Raw genomic sequence first — 19,240 nt, forward strand, 5'->3', positions numbered from 1 at the left:
TCTTACAGTACAGTGCGTTACATAATGTGAGAAATGCCTCCTGGTCATTACACAAACTGCTGCACTTTCTCTTGTTGAGATATGAGATTTTCCTCCTTCAGCGACTGCTTGTGATTTCCACAGATGGTTTAGGAGCCAACTGCTACCTTTCCCTTTTTCCTATGCTTTGCATTGAGGTGACTGAAGGGGTTAGCGAAGGTCGTGCTTTAACCATCACGGTGTGTGTGTGCAGGTCAGGTCTTACAGCCAGGAGCACGATAGTTGCAGATGAGAGCGATGCGGGGCTCACAGCATACATAATTAACAAGAGGTTCGAGAGAGTGAAGACTTAACACCTCTGGGCTGTGCTGTGCAGTGTGCACGTGTGTGCAGTGCACACTGCACGCCGCAGACAAAGCGAGCCGAGTCAAAATGATAAAATGTGTGAGAAGAAGAAATAGAGAGGTGCACCGGGGAAACCACTCAGCTGCCAAATGGCATGATTTCTAAAAGATTGTCTGCTGCAGAGATGTTGGCTGTGGTTATTTGCCCTGATTGGTTCAGCCTTCAACTTTGCAGCTAGCACAGATCAAAGAGCAGGAAAAAGGAATGCCACAACTGAGCTGAAGTTTCAGGTTCATAGTTGTTGCCAGCAAAATTAATCTAGAGACTGATGCTGATGCTACTGTTTGTTTGTGTGTGTGTGTGTCTGTGCATGTGTGTCCTCAGATATTGATGAGTGTGCAGAGGGCCTGATTGAGTGCCACAACCACTCCCGCTGTGTCAACCTGCCCGGCTGGTACCACTGTGAATGCAGAAGTGGTTTCCATGACAATGGCTCCTACCTGCTCGATGGGAGCTCCTGCATTGGTGAGCATACACTGAATTGCAAACATCCTTATCACCGTTTGAAATACCAGCTCCTCAGACTTTATGTTTCTGCCTCATGCCCACCACCTACTGTACCACAGACCGCCCACCAATCCCCCACCTCTCCCTCCCACTTTCTCCTTCTCTGTCCAATTACTCAGGAATTCTGAACACTGTCACCACCTGGCTTCTTTTTAAAGTCTCTTTCATCTCTGGTCTCCTACATGATTGCTTGATTGTCATTATTTATGTCATTTATCCTGTTTTGAAATCTGTGACGGGTGCGTTTCTGCCAGCTCTAACACGCCACCCAGCAGGATTACAAGGAGACTAATCAGAGGTCTTCCCACCTTCACAGCTCGAGATCTAACCACACACGGTCAAAGTCGCACGCAGCCCATAATGAGAAATTCATGAGGAACACACATCAGCCCTGTACTGCTATTGGATGTTCCTTCTCTCACATGTGTTAGCCTGCAATGATGGTGAGGCAGAGTCGAAAATAGGAGAAACACCAGGCTTGTGTGTTTCTTGTGTCAAGAAACAGTGTTGATGATAGACTGAAAGGAGGAAGAGAGTACAGTGTGAGGCCTGACTTTAAAATTAGTAACACTTAGATACACATCATGGAAAAATATTTTGTCAGATTGAGTTAATGGTCTAATGAAGCAACAACAATATTAATCAGACACTTGTACAGTATTTTTACACTGCTTAGAACTTTTGCACCATGGCTTGATTTGATCACACAGCAGCAACAATTAGCAAGAAATCAGCTAATATTTTACTGTCTTGTCAGTCGCACACTCAGACATTTTGTTCTGCTGCTCTGACTGATAAAAGTTTTGGGAGAATGTGAACAGCTGTAAAACCTTTAAGCACCACATTATTTGATATGATTTAAGCTTTTAAAAAATGTTGTCCTACTTCCTCAACTTAAAAAGATACGTCACTGATGTCATATACTGTGCTCTAATGAATATTTCACACTTTTTTTAATGGTTTTGCGGTTCTGTGAGTTGTGCATTGCTTTGGTCATAGTCTAAAGGCCAGGGAACAGAGAGGAAGCTATACATTCATAGCAACATCCTGTATTAAGTGGTTGCAGTGGTGGTAAACCTTTAATGAGGCTTGAGGCCCAAGTAAACACCAGGTTGTGATTTGCAGATCAAAGGAGGAACAGCAGGACTTAAACGGCTAAACTTTAACATTGATCTATGACCTGCTTCACACTGAAATCATATCATTTAAATGCATCTTGGATGCTGATATGCAGCTGCGCTTGGAGATAAATGGCTAATATGCTCACATAATCTGTTCAAGCATGCTACTGTTTAGCAGGTGTGATGTTTAAAGGGGCTGTTTGTAAGGTTTTGCCATTACTACATAGCTAGCAGGTGTGTTATAACCTTTTGTATTATAAAGACAACCGTGGCTGAAGTTCTTGTCAGGTCACCAACCTGCTCAGAGCAAGAAACCTTGTTCAAAGGCAGAGAAAATTGACAAAATATCCCCTTTTACATGGTCACTATCTGACAGTAGTTTAGAGACCTAGAGTGTTAACATACATTATGGCAACAAACACCAACTTCTTACTCATTCTTGGCACTGACATCACCTGCATATCATGAATTTCCATTGTTCAGCATATTACACATGACATTCTGTCTTAATTAGGGCAGGTAATTAGCACCCCTCCAAGACACTGCTGTAAATTTTGCCTACGCACCAGTGTAAAGTTGTAATGGATGCAGCAAACAGGGCAGTTTGGCTTCGTAAAACGCTGTTGCCTCCACTTAACCTTTAAATCAAAATGCAGCATCAGCAGTCAGTTCCTTTGAGGGGAGAGGTACGATTTCAGCACATTTCCCCCAAAAGTGGTTTCACTCAAAATCATTTCTCAGTTCAAGAACAGTGATGGACAGAGGTAAAACATACAGTACCCAATGTCTGACTACTCTGCAACAGCTTTATGTCATGTCACCACACAGAGTCACCAGTCAAAACTGCTTTGCTGTGTGTGCTTTGCGGTTTTTCTCAAATTTTTTGTGTTGCCCAATCAGAAATTCAAATATTTTCATTCAGAGTAATCTATTCGTTACCACAGCTTCTACTGCAAAACGTTTTTTTCTTCTCATTATTAAACTCCTGTGTGAATCAGTGTAGCTGAACGTAACCAAATCCATTGATAAAAAAATAGACAAAACAGAGCAATTATCACATCATCATGAGCCACACATGAGCCAGGTACAATATTATTAACACTAAAAGTTTTAACACCTAAATTTGCATACTAGACAACGTTTTTTTTTTTCTTCCCATAATATGTATATAAAAAATCTGTTAAAAAGGGGGACTTGTTGAGTTATTATAATACAACAGTTAAAATGTGTTTTGTTTTGTTTTTTTATAGTGGGAATATTAAAGCAATTAGCATGGTAGCAGTTATTTGCAGGGTTTCCAAAAGGATTTCAAATCTGGCTATGAAAGCTTTTCACCTTGGTGCTATGTTGATGGTGGGAGCTAGGCTATAGGTAGTTTAGATGCACAGCACTCAATTGACTCCAATGGTCTTTAAGCCATGTTGCAGTATCAGAACTTCCACACAGCATAATCCACTTCTCTGCTCTGGTCTGCATGTTCAGCATCTTTTTAATATTCATAGTTTCTCCATAACAGAGGTAAATGCACTACTTCTGTGTCAGATTATAGCTCCTAAGCTTCACCAGAAGTAGCAGATTTAGCAAATTATTGAGAAGCACTGGACACTTGGAACATACTTAATATACAAATCAACAGGGAAGGACTGTTGTGCAGGAGTGGCTTGAAAAGTGTCTGTGTGGGCAACTTGATTTATTTTGACATTAATTTTGTAGGGTCACGATTTCAATTGTGAATTGAAGCTGGTGGCAATAAAGAGAAAGCTACAAAATGTTCAGGCCAAGCTTTCATTTAAAAGGGTGCTGTGTAGCACCAACAACACAAAAGTCAAGTGTTCATCAGAGTTAGCACAAGGCAACCAGCAGCAGTGGGTAAGTTAAAAATAAACAGTTGCTGGTGCTTTTATTCTCCTGTGGCATTAAACCAACACAGGATATCATTCCTTTTATCATATTCGGGGAATGTTAGTTTGTGTATTTTGGCCAAAAATGTGTGATCACAATGGCCACCAAAATCAAACCATTCAATCCTTGATTTAGCTTTAAAGGAGACTGTGTATTGTGAAGTCATTGTGACCTCAGCTTTCTCTGGTTCAGATGACCCAAATGAGGTCACAACATGATGATGCAATAAAAAGATGATGACAGCATGATGGAAATATGGCATCAGACTTGTCCTGTATATTAATTAGTGGAGTGTTACAGAATAGCACAGGCCCACACGGATCTGATGTTCTCATCTCCTGCCATTACTCATCTTTTCACTCATGAGTCACATACTTACTTGCTTGTCACAATGTATTTTCTGAAGCACTTTCCATAGCACTTTGATGCATTTAGTTTTACTTGATATACCAGCTTTATATCTTTTTGTGAAATCGTTGCTCTTTGTACCTTTAAATTACAACGATGTCCACAAGCTAATTGTAAATGTGCATACAACAGGTGACAGATAAGTAGCACACACAACTGCACCACTTTTCACCCTTGTCATTTTTCTGCAAACAAAAGCACATGCCATTAAAATGAAAGATTGTGTAATCGCATAAAATCAACACATAACTCACATCTGCAGCAAATGACAGAGACGTTATTCACATCAGTCAAGTCTAATTGGACATTAACTTACTTGACTGTGTTCTGTGATCAGAGGCTTTCAGCAGATTAGGGATATGATTTATGCTGTGTGATTAGTGAAAGTACTTATTTTTGTGTCATTAAGAGACACCATTAATAACATTGCTTTCCTTGACTTTACAGCAATAAGACAAGTGTGTGCTGTGTGTCTTGTGTTCTTGTATGTGCGCTACTCCTTAACCAGACAAGTGCACGTTGCTGTGACAGTACACCCGCCACCTTTTCTCCTCCCTCTATGCGGCATTAGGCTGGAAGCCAGCAGGGGAAATAAGTACGAATGACAATTTAACAGGATTTTTTTCCCTCTACAATATCCCTCCAACAGCCTCTCATGAGTCAACCAAACAGAAAGTAGCATTTTGTAATAAGAGAGCCAGCTCAGAGCAGCGAGTTGCAGAGAGTAGAGAGTATGTGATGGCTGTGCAGGAGAGTAGAGAGCACTAGGGATTGGAATTAGTGAAGGAGAAGAGGATAATCGCATCTGGCAAAGAGGTTAAGTGGTCGTTATTTTTTGTTGTGACTTTGCTGTTAGACTGATATTTCACTCATGCATTTGGAGATTTCAGTTAAGTTTCCGATGTAGGCCTACAGTATGTAAATCAGCCACAAAAGCATCACTTTCAAATATGATTTTATGTTAAAGTAATGAAATAAAATAAAATGAATAAGAAATCCTGATGAAAATAATCCCCTCATATTTTGCCATAACAGCAAACTGAGTAATTATTCTGTGTTGGTGGTTTTGTGCCATGTGAAAAAAAAAGCCTTCCAGTTAAAGGATTTGCTGTGTTTTTCAAATGAAGTGCTTTGTTGTAGCGTTAGTGCTAATTCATGTGCTAATTCATGCTTTGAATGTGGTGCTAATTCATGCTCTATGTTTCATCCCATCCACGTGTAAGTAGCTTTGGATAAAAGCATCTGCATAATGAATACATGTAAATGTGAATGTTTGGGACTTTGAGCAACCGGCCATGTGCTGTGCTCAGCTCAGGGGCTCCTGCTGCTTGACTCATGAACTTTTTTGGCTCTCTGCTCAGACCTGGCATTAACATGCGTCTCCACATGTGTCCCCAGTGAGCACTTGTGATGGGATCTCACTTCCCCACTTTATATGGAAATAAACACCTACTGTATGCATTGTAGATTTAGCCAATCCGACTGTGACGGGCAGGTCAGTTGTCGGTGTGTTTGTGAGAGGGACAGAGAGAGAAGAACAGAGAGAGAGAGTGGAGAAGGAGGGGCAGAGCAAATCAATGCACTGCACACAGCTCCACGGTGGAGTGAATAAGGTTTTGACCATTTGAAATAGTAAATATTCCTGGTTCATTATAAAGTTGTGTTGGGACAAATTAGAGTGTGGCAGAGGATTTCAGACTGATAGGAGTGCTGTGGTGCAGGATGTACTTGTGTTCACACTCCTGAAAGAGTGTGGCCACGTGGCCCAGACAGAGTGATTATATCTCAAATCTGGCCTCAATGCGTCTGGGGTGAACTTGGACTTGATTTAATTACAATTTCCCACAAGTGACTTATATACTGTGTGTAGACAAGTACTAAAAAAAACAAGCTCATTAAGAGTTGTCACCCATTCCATATTATACAGTATTGTCACACAACATGTCCAGGTTTGAATAATGTTGGCAACTATGCTCATTTCCTTGTATCCCAGAAATTCCCAGAAATTCCCAGAGACAGACAATACTGTTTAATGAACTGTATTTTGTACAGTATGTTACTAACTGTGGTCTACATTTATAGTGTAGGTTAGCATATTGCATTGTAACAGTAAAGAGATTTTATATATACGTATATATATACAGTATATATATTTGTTTAGTGGTATAATGACCTTGGTTCAGGTCTAGAAATTAAACCAAAGGGACGTGCTTGAGTGAAGAAAAAAAAAAAAAAAAAAAAAATATATATATATATATATATATATATATATATATTTTTTTTTTTTTTTTTTTTTTTTTTTTTTTTTCTCCATTCCAATAACAAGGCTCTTGTTATTGGAATGGACAAGAACAAGAACAAGAAGAACAACAAAGCAATCTAGCATTAATAATTACAAAAAAAAAAAAAAAAAAAATATATATATATATATATATATATATATATATATATATATATATATATATATATATATATATATATATATATATATATATTTTTTTTTTTTTTTTTTTTTTTTTTTGTAATTATTAATGCTAGATTAATAATCTATTATTACTAATAATAATGTAATTAATAATTACAAAAAAAAAAAAAAAAAAAAAAATATATATATATATATATATATATATATATATATATATATATATATATATATATATATATATATATATATATATATATATTTTTTTTTTTTATTTTTTTTTTTTTTTTTTTTGTAATTATTAATGCTAGATTGCTTTGTTGTTCTTCTTGTTCTTGTTCTTGTTCTTTTATGTGTTTTTTGTGCCTTTCTGTTGGTGTGTGTCAGTTAGATGTTGATTTTTGAAAGCTGTAACACAATAAGATAAGACCTTGTGTTATAAGATCATACGTCACTGTGATACACATTATTGTGTAACATCAGGTTCCATCTCAATGTGCTCTGTGTTCCTCTGGGTGACTTTGTGTTTTGAGTTCTAAGCTCTGGCTGTTGCTGTGCAGTGTGTGTTGTGTTAACTATGTTGCCACACAATACACTTCATTCCACTGTACTGTGTTGCTTTGCATATTTTTGTGGCGGAAGACCAGAGCCACCTGCGAGCAGCAGTCTCTTTTCTTTATTGCTCTGACAAAGAGCTGCATGGACTGCATCTCAAAGCATGTTTATTATGCCTAATGCTTTAGGGAGAGACAGGTGGCTTTAATAAACAGATTGTGCATAGAGATGAGGATAATACACCATAAACCAACACTGTCTCCATGCACCTCTGTGTGTGTGCATCATTTTTTCTCTCTCTGTAATGTACATGACCTTTCCATATGGGCTGCCTGAAGACATACCAAAGAAATATAATTTGAATACTGAAATACTGAGCTTTCTGATGCTTTCTAATTACGAACATCTGTCATAGGGATTTATTTACTTTGTGTATCCTTGTGTGTGTGTGTTTGTCCTATATGAATAGGAGTTGTTGTGTATATACACTGCAGAATTAGTCCTTTCAAGTTGAACAGTACATACAGGTATGAGTGTAGCGTTCTCATATGCATGGTTGTGCTCAGCCGGGTTCTCCTGGGGCTTTTGTATTTGGTTGTAAGACACAGCCTTCGTGTAAGAGAGTGCCTCATCCGCAAGCAGCGGCTTTGTGGCTGTGGTGAATGTAGCATGAAGAGCATTAATCCTTCACCGGCAGAGGTACAGTACGTCTGAGTGGCTGATGGGGATTTCATTTAGTGTATGCAAATAGTTAGTCTCGGGCGCAATAACAACTCAGCTGAGCACTTTTCCTCTTTCTGTAACCATGCAGCAAACATGATACTGCAACCAATTAGGGTGTGTATTCAGCACCGTCGAAGCATGTTGTTGTGTCTGTGCTGCGGTCGCAGTATTGACCAATACCTCATTTCCAACCAGTGTACATCTGTCTGCTGGATACCACCCGTCCTTCTATGTGTTGTTGCATGGCGTTCTGCAATGACAACACCTAATGTATTTCATCTTTAATCAGTTTTATTCAAGTCTGTAAAGTTCATTGTTTCTTTTCTCTGAAGACATTTTGAACTTCAACTATGACTTGACTCACCTGCTGAGTTGACCATTTCTCCTCTGTTGGTCTTAGGTTAATGGGAAATAAGGTTTGGTAAGAACAGCTAAAAACATTTTTTTTTTTTTTTTTTTTGCTATAGTTTTCATTGTCATTTCATTGTCATTTCATTTAAAACCACTGTCCTTATTGAAACATACAAAGATACTATTTGAGAAACGCTCTGATTCGAGCCAGAGCTTGTGCAGTGGGCTGCTGAGTTAAATGTTATCACTTCTGGAACAGAAGCCCGAAGATCAGTTTTCACTTTGGCTCAGAACATGACGCATTATTCGACTCCTGAAGGCTGGTCAGACAGCGGCTCAGTGACAATCTGAGGATCACATTTTCATACACATAAAGTTACTGCTTTGCTGGAGGATCAATGTAGGGATTTAGGATGGCAGTGTGTCTGATGCTGGGAGAAGCATCAAGGTTGATGGTGATATGTGTTTTGCCTCCAGTTTAGACGTATGACAGCAGAGCCACGTTTGACCACGTAGAGATGAGACTCCTCATACCTGAATTTCATTTACTTTTAGGATGCAGTTACAGTTATCATGCAGTGGAGTTCATATTGCTTATGTCCAAGTCTTGTTTTTGCCTTTAAATCCATTGTATAATTAAAACAGACGCCTGGTGTAAATACTGTTCAGTGAAAGTCAGACTCAGGGCATCAGCAGGGAAACCACAGTTTTCCCCTCAGCTGTGAATAAAATGACTTATTGACCATGTTGCTCACAGTGTGAGAACGAAGTCAGAGACACACAAACAAAAACCTGAATCCCATTTTTTTTCTTAATATTGCTTAGTTTTCTTCTCGCTGGCTTTGTTCATGCAACACTTGTGGCGTGCTGTCAGTGTTATGTGGGCGTGATCGATGTCTGCAGGCAGCAGGTGCTGACATGAGAGCGGAGCTACTGTCGAAGGGACTTTGGTCTTTTCCTCTCTGAACAGCTCACATTTAGTGAGGATAAAGAGAGTTAAATGTCATGGCTTGATAAAAAAGCTCAGGACAGACTTTTGGCGCCCTGCTTCCTGTGCTATGCTGATAAAGAAGAGGAGGTGAAAATGAAAATCTGTCCTGTCAGTTCGCGTTGGTCCGTTTGGTTTGTAGAGAGGGAAGAGTGAAAAAGCAGCTGACTGAGCAGATGCCTCATTCCTTTGATGAGTCTTCTGAATCCCATGGGGGGCTGCATGTTTGCATGCAAGACGTAGCGGAGACTGGAGATAGCTGTACCACTTAGGGATTTCTGTCAAACAGCAAAACAGTTGCAACATACAGTATTGAAATTATGTCATAAATAAACATGGTGTCCTTAAGTATTCGATATTTGGCAATGGTATTTAAGTATTATGTATTTATACAATACATGCACACAGTTGTATCATTAGTTATTTATGATAATATTATGGAGCAGTGCTTTACTTTTGTCTGCATAGAGAATTACAGGCACAAAGATCATGACAAGCCAACAAAAATAATTCTCCACATAACTTGTTAGTATTCTTTTATTATAATTAGTACACATTTTGCCATGGAACAAATTCAGCTGCATATATTTTAACTAAACTAACTAAGACTGTTGAAAACTGCTGTTTTGATGTGCTGCTGTGTTTGACTGCTTATAGCTTGGGGACAGTTTCCATCATTGAACATCATGTGCTAGCTAGGAGCACTGACCCAGACACGGGCTAATCTTGTCACTTCAATATCAAATGTCGATGTAAATAAGCAATAATTAATTATTGCTTTAAAAGGTCAGGGCAGTTTTTCCAAATACAGCTCAGTTATTTGAGTTAATTCAGACGGACCAAAAACTCTCTGCCATAGCTTAAGATGGCCGTCATCACCTTTAAAGACAAACAAAGCAATGTTTTGATTAACAGCCAGAACCTGATATATCCACATACTTAATAGACATTTTAGTTTCTATCGCAACAACAACTGACTATAAATAATTTGAAGCAATGATTAAAGAAACTTGGAGGCCTAAAATATACAGTAAATATTTGCACACAACACAAATTATTACAAATATTGCACTTGACATCTGTCGGGCCCCCTAATAAAGAGAGAAAAAGAAGAAGATGTAATTAAATGTGCACTGTGTGTTGTAATACAACACTGCAGCATAACAATAATCAGCAAACATGCTGTACACTATTAATTATGATTCATCTGCAGCGTGTTAGGCGAGCAGATGATTAGTATATTAGCAGTGTGTTTACTGATTTTTAAAACATACTAAAGAAATAACATGCTGCTCAGAGGTTTGGGGTTTTTGACTTCCAGACATTTATCAAATAACCAGTCCTGTGTCATGTTGTCTAATATCACAGTTTTGACAAACTAATTTCAGAAGCAAACATGTTTAGTATTCCCAAACTGGACTTATTGCACTGATGCTAACAGAGAAAAAGATGATTTTAAACCTGAGGTACACACACACACTCACTTAATCTCTGGTGCTGTTATGTTGAACCCTCTGCTGTTCATTGATCTTTAAAAAAAAAAACATTTGATCCTGCTTGAAATGTTTTATCACAGCAAGACTGACAGGACCGAAGAACACACGCTTTACACACACACACACACACACACACACACACACACACACACACACACACACACACACACACACACACACACACACACACACACACACACACACACACACACACACACACACACACACACACAATTTCTTTCCTGTATTAGTGGAACAAATGGCATGCTATTAGTCATTAACTGTGGCTTGCTCTCCAACTTCCAGACATCGATGAGTGCAGTCTGCAGACTCACACCTGCTGGAATGACAGCGTGTGTGTAAACCTCCCGGGGGGCTACGACTGCGTGTGCACGTCTGGTCCGGGCTGCAGCGGCGACTGTCCTCAGGAGGAGGGAATCAGACGCAACGGAGAGGACTGGAAACCCAGCTTCGACCGCTGCGCTATATGCTCCTGCAAGGTACGCAAGAATTCACCACACTTCCTCACGACCTAGAGGAGCATCTGAAAGTTGAACTGTCTCTCTTTCTGTGTTCACTTCACACTCAGTATCACTTGCTACACAAAGGAAGGACAACACCAAGGACAAACACCAGCGTGTGATATGCAAAATACATCTCATGCATTTGATATCCCAGGAAACCCATTAGCAGTGAGAAGCTAGCTCTCCGTTAGAACACGACACGCACAAAGATCAACACATATACATGTAATTGACTGCAGTTGAATTAACTAACATCTGTGTGAATAGTTATGAAACAAACAAGAGTTTTCCGGTCATCCTGACCTCGGGATGGCAAAATAATACGAATCACACAGGAAGAAAAACACCTCAGCGCTCCCATCTGTTTGCCATTAGCCTGCATTACATTCTGACAAATATTTATGGCAGTTTTAACATCTCATTTCTGTGCTCAGGAGTCAGACAGAGGCAGGGATTTGGATCAGATTTGTCTTTGCGAAGGTGAAGCTCAGTGAGATTAATGAGAAACAGAAACAGGCGGTTATTTGCAATAAAATGAGTTTAGCACCAGGACGTCTCACATGAACCACCCTAGTAAATAAATACCAAGGGTAAACTTAGACAAATTCTATCACACCCGTGTGTCATGACTTATGACGTTTAACTTCAGCTCTCGTTATAAAACACATGCAAATTGAGGTTTACTCATAAATTCCACCCTGCAGCCACTGTCTCTGCATGATGCTGTTATAAAAATCAACAGACCTTTAGTCCAGCTCGCATCACACAGATGAGAACATCCACCAATGTGTTGCTTTGTACCTTGGCTTCATCATGGATCCCATGTGCACTGGAGGTGTCCTTCAGCAACCACTTTTCTTGTCTCAGTATAGTTTAGAGTTGTTTTATTGACATTTTCTGTGTTACACAAGCACAATAACTAAATGTCTGTAGCTCTATTATGTGTTGATTGATACTGAACTCATTTTAGTCAGTGTATGCAGAGCGCTATCTATATTTTGTACTTGTAAGCATTCTTCCTCATGCTCCATAGACTTTGTGGAAGAAGAGACTCAAACAAACAAGGGGAACTAGCTTTCAAATGAAATGCAGTATTAATTATTTATTTCATGTCAACTGTCAATAAATAAAGGCATTTACATACAGTACATTCACAAGGGAATTTCACGATTCAGAGATGAGAACTGCTCCGGCAAAAGTAGACCCGGCAGTAGAGACATTACTGAGAAGCTGTTGAGATGCTCTGCTCACTTTGGGGATCAGTGTTCAGGATACCTGGAGGACCCACAGCCCTGCTGGTTTTCACTCAAGCTGTCAATTTGTGAGTTGAGTCAGAAGCGAGATGCTCACTGAATGTAAACAGGCACTGATTTGGGTTTCAGGACAAACAGTGAAAACTACTGGCCTGTTGGCACCGAGGCAGCCTGGAAAAGACTGTAGTTTGTGAAGGCGAGGAGAGAGAGAGAGTTCAACTGAGGAATTACAGAGCCCAGAGGTAAAAAATATCAAACAAGAGTTTGTTTGAAATGTGTTAAAAAAAAAAGAAAAAAAGGCTGGATGGAGCAAATGAACACAGAGGTGGGCAGAGAAGAAAAGAGTTTCTAGAAACTGTATAATATGAAATATATGTGCTAATTAAACTAAAAGAAATATAAAACAGAAAACTTAGTTAAATATAATTACATTTTAGTTTTGTACAGATCCCCACAGGAGGCTAAAATTATCTAAATTAAATTACTTTTGCAAAACAAACCTCTTCCTCAGCCTGTGTTGAAAACAAGTCACACCTAATGATAAAATAATAATCATCATCCGCAGTCATCAAATTCATCATAGAATTGTTGTCATCAAAGTTGTAATGATGTCGTTTCGATAGCACAACAGAGCAGCATTGGCATGCAGGCCCGGTCTTCACTCTGGCATTAAAGTCAACAGTCTGTCTTCGTTCATCCTGCCAGCGCGCGACAATTGGCAGTAATTTGTCAGCAAGTCCAGGGCCGTAGCCGTAAAGACCAAGGCCATCGATACTGGCACCCTGGGACTGAGCGGTTACTGTAGCAGGACAATATGCATCGATAAAACATTGGCTCTGCATTGCCCTTTTAATGGTATGCGGAATGATTTTATGACCCCCATGCATTTTCTAACAGCCATTTTATGTAACATTTTTACATCTCCATTACGTTGCCGTCCCCAGGCCAGACAGTGCTGGCTGTGCTGAGTAAAATGGCCCATAAAGTCTTCTCTGGGTAGAGACAGGGAGCCAGGGACACGATGGCTGGAGACACTCACAGAGCGGGGGGGCCTGCATTTGACTTTGCTTTGTAGCCAAGACACCAAACTTCTAACAAAACCTTGCCTCACTCACAGTTTTGAGGTTATGACATATTAAAATCCTACAGAAGAGTACTGGCCTTGAATAATCTGCCTGAATGATCCAAAATGCAGAACGGTTAACTAGCTCTCCCTAACAGTTTGAGGGATTTGCAGATATGCACTTTGATCATATCCCATAGTAGGGCTGTCCTAAATGATTATTTTCCTTCTGATTAATCTATCAAGTATTTTTGCGATTAGTTGATTAGTCAAACTATTAATTTTTCAACTAATGTAGCGATTATATTTTGGTTGACGATTATTTATTTACAAAAACACTGTGGTATGCCATCTCCGTTTTGCAAAGGCTGCAGATAGGGATGCACATGATAAACCGTTTAACTTTGACCCATTAATACTATCGGTTAACTTTTTTTATGTCGTCAACTCACGGGGTTTGTCGACATGTGCAGACTTCCACTCGTGCCTTTAGTCATATTTCGCAGCAAAAAGTTACACTGGAGGACTGACAGTATGTGCCAGTTATGCAGCACAGTCCACATGAGGGACATCTGCATGTCCGTCACCTCTAAGGACGGTGCAGCTAAAAAAAAAGAAGAAAAAAAGGACAGCGCTGTGCTTTCCAGCCGGTTCACCTGTCACTCACCTGCAGCTGACCGAGCTCTCAGCAGAGCTCTGCTGGTCCTCTTTCTTCCGCCTGGTGTTTGGCTGCACTTTGTACAAAAAGAGTTCAACATGTGAAGATCTAACCTCCACATGAGCACCATCAGCTGAGACAGAGCTCATGTGGAGCTGCTCATCTGTAGCAGCGTGTGTGTTTTATAACAGCAAGAAAAGAAAAAAAAAACACACATCGTCAGTCGTCTTCTCAATTGAGGCTCCCGTTGCTGATCGGCATAAGTCTAGTCACAGATATTTATGAGAACATTATAATTTTATCAGTTAATGGTTATTAATTGGTTAACAAGCGCAAAGACAATTTGCCCTCATCAATCATGTGTTTGGCCTCTTGAATGTGATAATTCAATACCACCTGGTAGGAAGTTCTGGGCTTTGGACCAAATCAATGTTTCCACTTTTCCTGAGATATCAAACTCAGTCTGTACAGAAAACATGTTTTGTGAGGGCATGGGTCACCAAAGTCCAGTTCAGTTGAGTCCAAGTGAGTATTTGGAACAAATTTGTAGAAATGCCCTTAAGGCGTCACTGAGGTATCATGTTCATGAGAGCTGGATGGACCAACAACCTAAGAACACAATGCCTCCGGCCACGTCCTGAGCATGGAGGCATCAAAATGCCAAACATTCATTATTCTGTCCAGGACTGTGCAATTTCAGAGATAGAAAGGCACTGAGACACTTTCAGGGTTTTAGGAAATCCTTCAACTCTTCTCTGTAAGCACACTGATGAAGGCTTTCAGTTGATCGCAGGGTGACCCCCCTATTCAATGATAAGGTACATCTGGAACACTTGAATTTTCTGATCTGTGTATTTAACCTTTTTCACAAGCAAAAGACCACAGGCTCAAAATTCACATCCTGAATCTAACCCTGGGCGATATTGTGAGAATGACAGAGAAAGTCGATCTGGATCTCTGTCTTCCTGGAGTGGAACAGAGGATTCTCTCGCACACAGGTGTACGTCAGTAGCTAAAATTTCTGTCATATGTTCGAGTCCATTCTCTAACATAAGCCATGTTTTTCACACTAATGGGAAGGATTTGCAGCTGCATTACAAACAGTAATGTTGTTTGAATAAGTCTGGCACCACTTGTGTTCTCCTGGTTGTCTCTGTGCGCATATGAAGCCGTTCTTATGTCGCCAAATGGTGCTGATTTGAATTTATTGCTGTTTGTCAAAGACAATAAGGCACAGTGTGGACAATAAAGGGGAAATTTCACTTCAGTCGGTATTTGTTGTTCACATCAGTGTTGTCTCTACAAGCTCCTTATGCATTTTTTATCTGAATTGTTGTTGAACTGAGGCCCTTTTTATTTTGTATGGGGTTATGGGGATGTAGTTTATAGCCAGGGATATAAAGTGATTTTGATTTGATTTATTTTATTTGCACACATAAAACATTGCAAATACATTGTGTATATATTTTTTTTCTCACGAGGAGGATGTGTAGATAAGATAGGAGTTCTGTCTAGGTCTTTGTTAGCATGAGGTTTTCAAACTCGGTCACATAGGGGCATCTGTCAGGGAATCTGTTTCCTCCCTGACTGACATAATACCCCCGTCCCCCCCGTCCTCCCACTCTTCTGCTGTGCAGGACGGACAGACGTACTGCAGGAGGAGACCCTGTGACTGCGGCGACCCAGACGAGGATCTGTTCTGTTGTCCCGGCTGTGACAACAGGCCCAGCAGCCAGTGTCTGGACCAGAGTGGACGCACACTCTACCGCAGCGGAGCGTCCTGGCTGTACGGCTGCCAGCAGTGCCGCTGCATGGTGTGTACACAGAAACATTACACATCACACACAGAGCTACACGTGTTGTAGCAGAAATGAGAAATTGACCTTCAATCTCAATTCCCTTACTGTTGTGCGACAGGTTTGTTAAAAGGCACAGATGACATAAGAGAAAAAACTAAATCCACTCATGAATACCTGGCCCTGATGTGTCACTCTGCTGAGAGAGTGTGTGTGTGTGTGGGTGTGGAGGGCTTGGGTAATTACCACCTCTGTAATTAGAGATGTGGCAACAGATCAGCGTGTGAGCTGTAACTGCTGTTGCCAGATCAGCTGATTCATGTAAAAACTAACACACTCGGTAGTATTTCTGTCACTTTCTCTTTTTTTTTTTTATTTACCTCTGTATTTTCGGCTGCAGGAGGGGGAGGTGGATTGCTGGCCTCTGGTTTGTCCCGTGCTGATGTGCGAGTACACGGCGGTGGCGGAAGGCGAGTGCTGCCCGCGCTGCGTCACGGACCCCTGCATGGCCGACAAGCTGTCATATGACATCCGGCAGACGTGCGAGGACCCTACAGGTATCGCCCGCCTCAGTGGAGACACATGGCATATGCCCAACTCACCCTGCACCACCTGCAAGTGTAAGGTAGGCAACCGCAACAACAACCAAGGTTTGCTTCACTGTGCAGCCTCCATGTCTGATGAAATTGACTTCTATCTTATTTGATATTCGAATTTCTACACCTCCACCATTGTGTCATTTTAGGAAATAAAATCTCATGCAGTCACATTACCATGATTAAGGTCATATTTATGTCAGTTTTATTTAAAAACCTGTACCTTCACAGTGTGACAGTAATACGACTGAGTTGGAAACTGGTCCCACTTGTTCAAAAGGTAATTTAATCAGATTTTGGATAATGGATTGGATCAAATCTTGAAAATGGGTTGTTAAACGCTAAAAACGGATTCTGAGATCGGATTGGATCACGTAATCCAATCTTGGTTTTCTGGATCAAACCCTCAGTTTGTGTTGATCAAAACTTTTTAGTAGGATTGGGATAACTTTGATCCAAAAAAACATGATTATTCTGATCCCAGCAGTTTGGTGGATTCAGGGGGGGATTTCAGGAAGGTGTGTGTCTCTTTTGAGATGTGATGGACAGTTGAACAAAACACTCTTAGTCGGGGCACTCCCCAGGGCAAAATAACTGCACATTAATCCATTAAAAACATCAGTCCATTAAAAAAAAGAAAGAAATCTATTAAAAAAAAGAAAAAAAAGAAAAAAAAGACCATTGTCAGGAACATGTCACATTTACACACTTTTACTACAAAAAGGATTCTATCCCTGCTGTTCTGTGGTCACAGCATGTGATTGAAGCTGTTGCTGTACTTTTCTGTCACTCTGCTGCTCTGTGATTGGATGGTCACTTCAAAATCTTTGACTTGATTTAAAGATCAGCCTACTGATATTTAGTGTTACTTTTCCTACTGCCAGCAAATTACATAGACAGGACTGAGACAGTGTGCAAGTCTGTGTCTCTGTGGAGCTCAGTGGCTCAGTCAGCCACCTTCTCTGAGAACACAGAGGTCATCCATCCTTCCATCCATTGTCTACACCACTTTTACAGTAAGTGCACAGGGGACAGGCACCAATCCCAGCTGAGGGTGAGGGCCCTCAGCCGGGTACACTCTGGACAGATCACCAGTCTATCACGGGGCCACAAACAGCTTCACACCTACAGGCAAATTACTGTCGCCACCACCATGTGACCCATACAGAGGTCAATGGTTCATGACTTCAGATGACTTTGGCAACAACAATTTAATCCATCCACATTAAATACAAATGCTCACAAGCCTCTACTAATTGCCGCTTGTGGCTATGTTTGTCTCATTCAGAAGTTGTTTTGAATAAAAGTGTCTACCGACTGAGAAGTCATCATATTTTTGAAAGGAGAAAAAAAAAGGAAATATTTCACCAAAATTAGCAAGTATAATCAGAGTTTGCGCTCGGAGCAGATTAACCCCTTTTCCACTGCCTAGTTTGCCTTTCTGTTTGGACTCATGACACACAGCTGCAGGGAGCGATGTCAACACATGCACACAGAGCAGAGCAGAGAGACTGAGCTGCCAGCTGCTGTGTTGTTGACTGGTGAAACAGTCTGTTACACTTCATCCTCAGGTTTTTGCTCCTGTAAAAAAAAAAAAAAAAAAAGTGTCAGATCCTCCCAGTAAGACGCTTCAGACACAATCAGTGATGATGTGTTTTAAAGGCGTGTTTTGAAGCCGTGGTGTTTTTGGTGTAGCAGCAGAACACACACTGGGCAGGTGAGAGGTCGCTCTACAGTGGCGGCTCGCTGGAAGATGTTACACAGCAGAGAGGGGAGGAAAAACTGACACGTTCACCTTGGTGTTGCGTTTACATCAATGCTGATCGGAGCTGCTGCCATTAAATGCCCATTTCTACTGCAGAGTCATTTGACCTGTGTGTAAATGCTAATTGAACCCGTTTTCAATACTGATGAAAGCTCAGAGTTCACAGGTCTAAGCAGCTTTTTTTGTCAAGTACTGTAGGAAAGTGGCTTTTGAAGCAGAGCCTCCATTATGTCTGAGTAGGGGTTAGTGCAGTATGTTCTTTCGCAATTTATGTAGTGACCATTTGCTAATATTGCAGAGATGGTGTTTACATGGTGTTCATATATAAGCTTTATATTTTGACTGATTATGGTGAGCCAGGCTCTGACTGCTGTTATATTCAACGTGTACAGCATACTCTAATTCTCCACAGTGTGTTTAATGCTCTCTATCTCTTCTCTCCTGTCTTGTTACGCTCTGCTGCTCAGAACGGGAATGTTTGCTGCTCGGTGGATCTCGACTGCCTTCAGAACAACTAAAGCTCTCTTTCTCCTGTGCTCCTGCTACTCCTCCTCTTCTCCTCCTACCGTCCTCCTCTCTCACTACGGGGACTGCCACACCTCCTCCTCCTTCATCTGACGACTCTCTTCCCTTGGATTCATAAGACGGTCTCACGCACACGCATGTGCATGCCAGTGTGTGCACCGAAAATACAAACACACACTGGACAGACTGGGGGTGTTGAGGCT

General features: G+C 40.7%; 1 protein-coding gene across 1 annotated transcript in view; it reads left to right on the forward strand.

Moving 5' to 3' along the window:
• The window catches only part of LOC311007263 (protein kinase C-binding protein NELL1-like), a gene marked incomplete at its 3' end in the record, with an annotated part of 272,144 nt that extends 253,114 nt beyond the window's left edge, over nucleotides 1-19,030 (forward strand). The window contains exons 16-20 of the mRNA XM_084000380.1: nucleotides 709-849; nucleotides 11,164-11,357; nucleotides 15,993-16,169; nucleotides 16,552-16,776; nucleotides 18,980-19,030. Of these exons, the coding sequence (XP_083856506.1) occupies nucleotides 709-849; nucleotides 11,164-11,357; nucleotides 15,993-16,169; nucleotides 16,552-16,776; nucleotides 18,980-19,030 (788 nt within the window). The remainder of the gene's footprint in view (nucleotides 1-708; nucleotides 850-11,163; nucleotides 11,358-15,992; nucleotides 16,170-16,551; nucleotides 16,777-18,979) is intronic.
• Nucleotides 19,031-19,240: the final 210 nt, after the last annotated feature.

Source organism: Trachurus trachurus (genome assembly GCF_905171665.1).
Source record: "Trachurus trachurus genome assembly, chromosome: 3".
In the NCBI taxonomy this organism is placed as follows: Eukaryota; Metazoa; Chordata; class Actinopteri; order Carangiformes; family Carangidae; genus Trachurus; species Trachurus trachurus.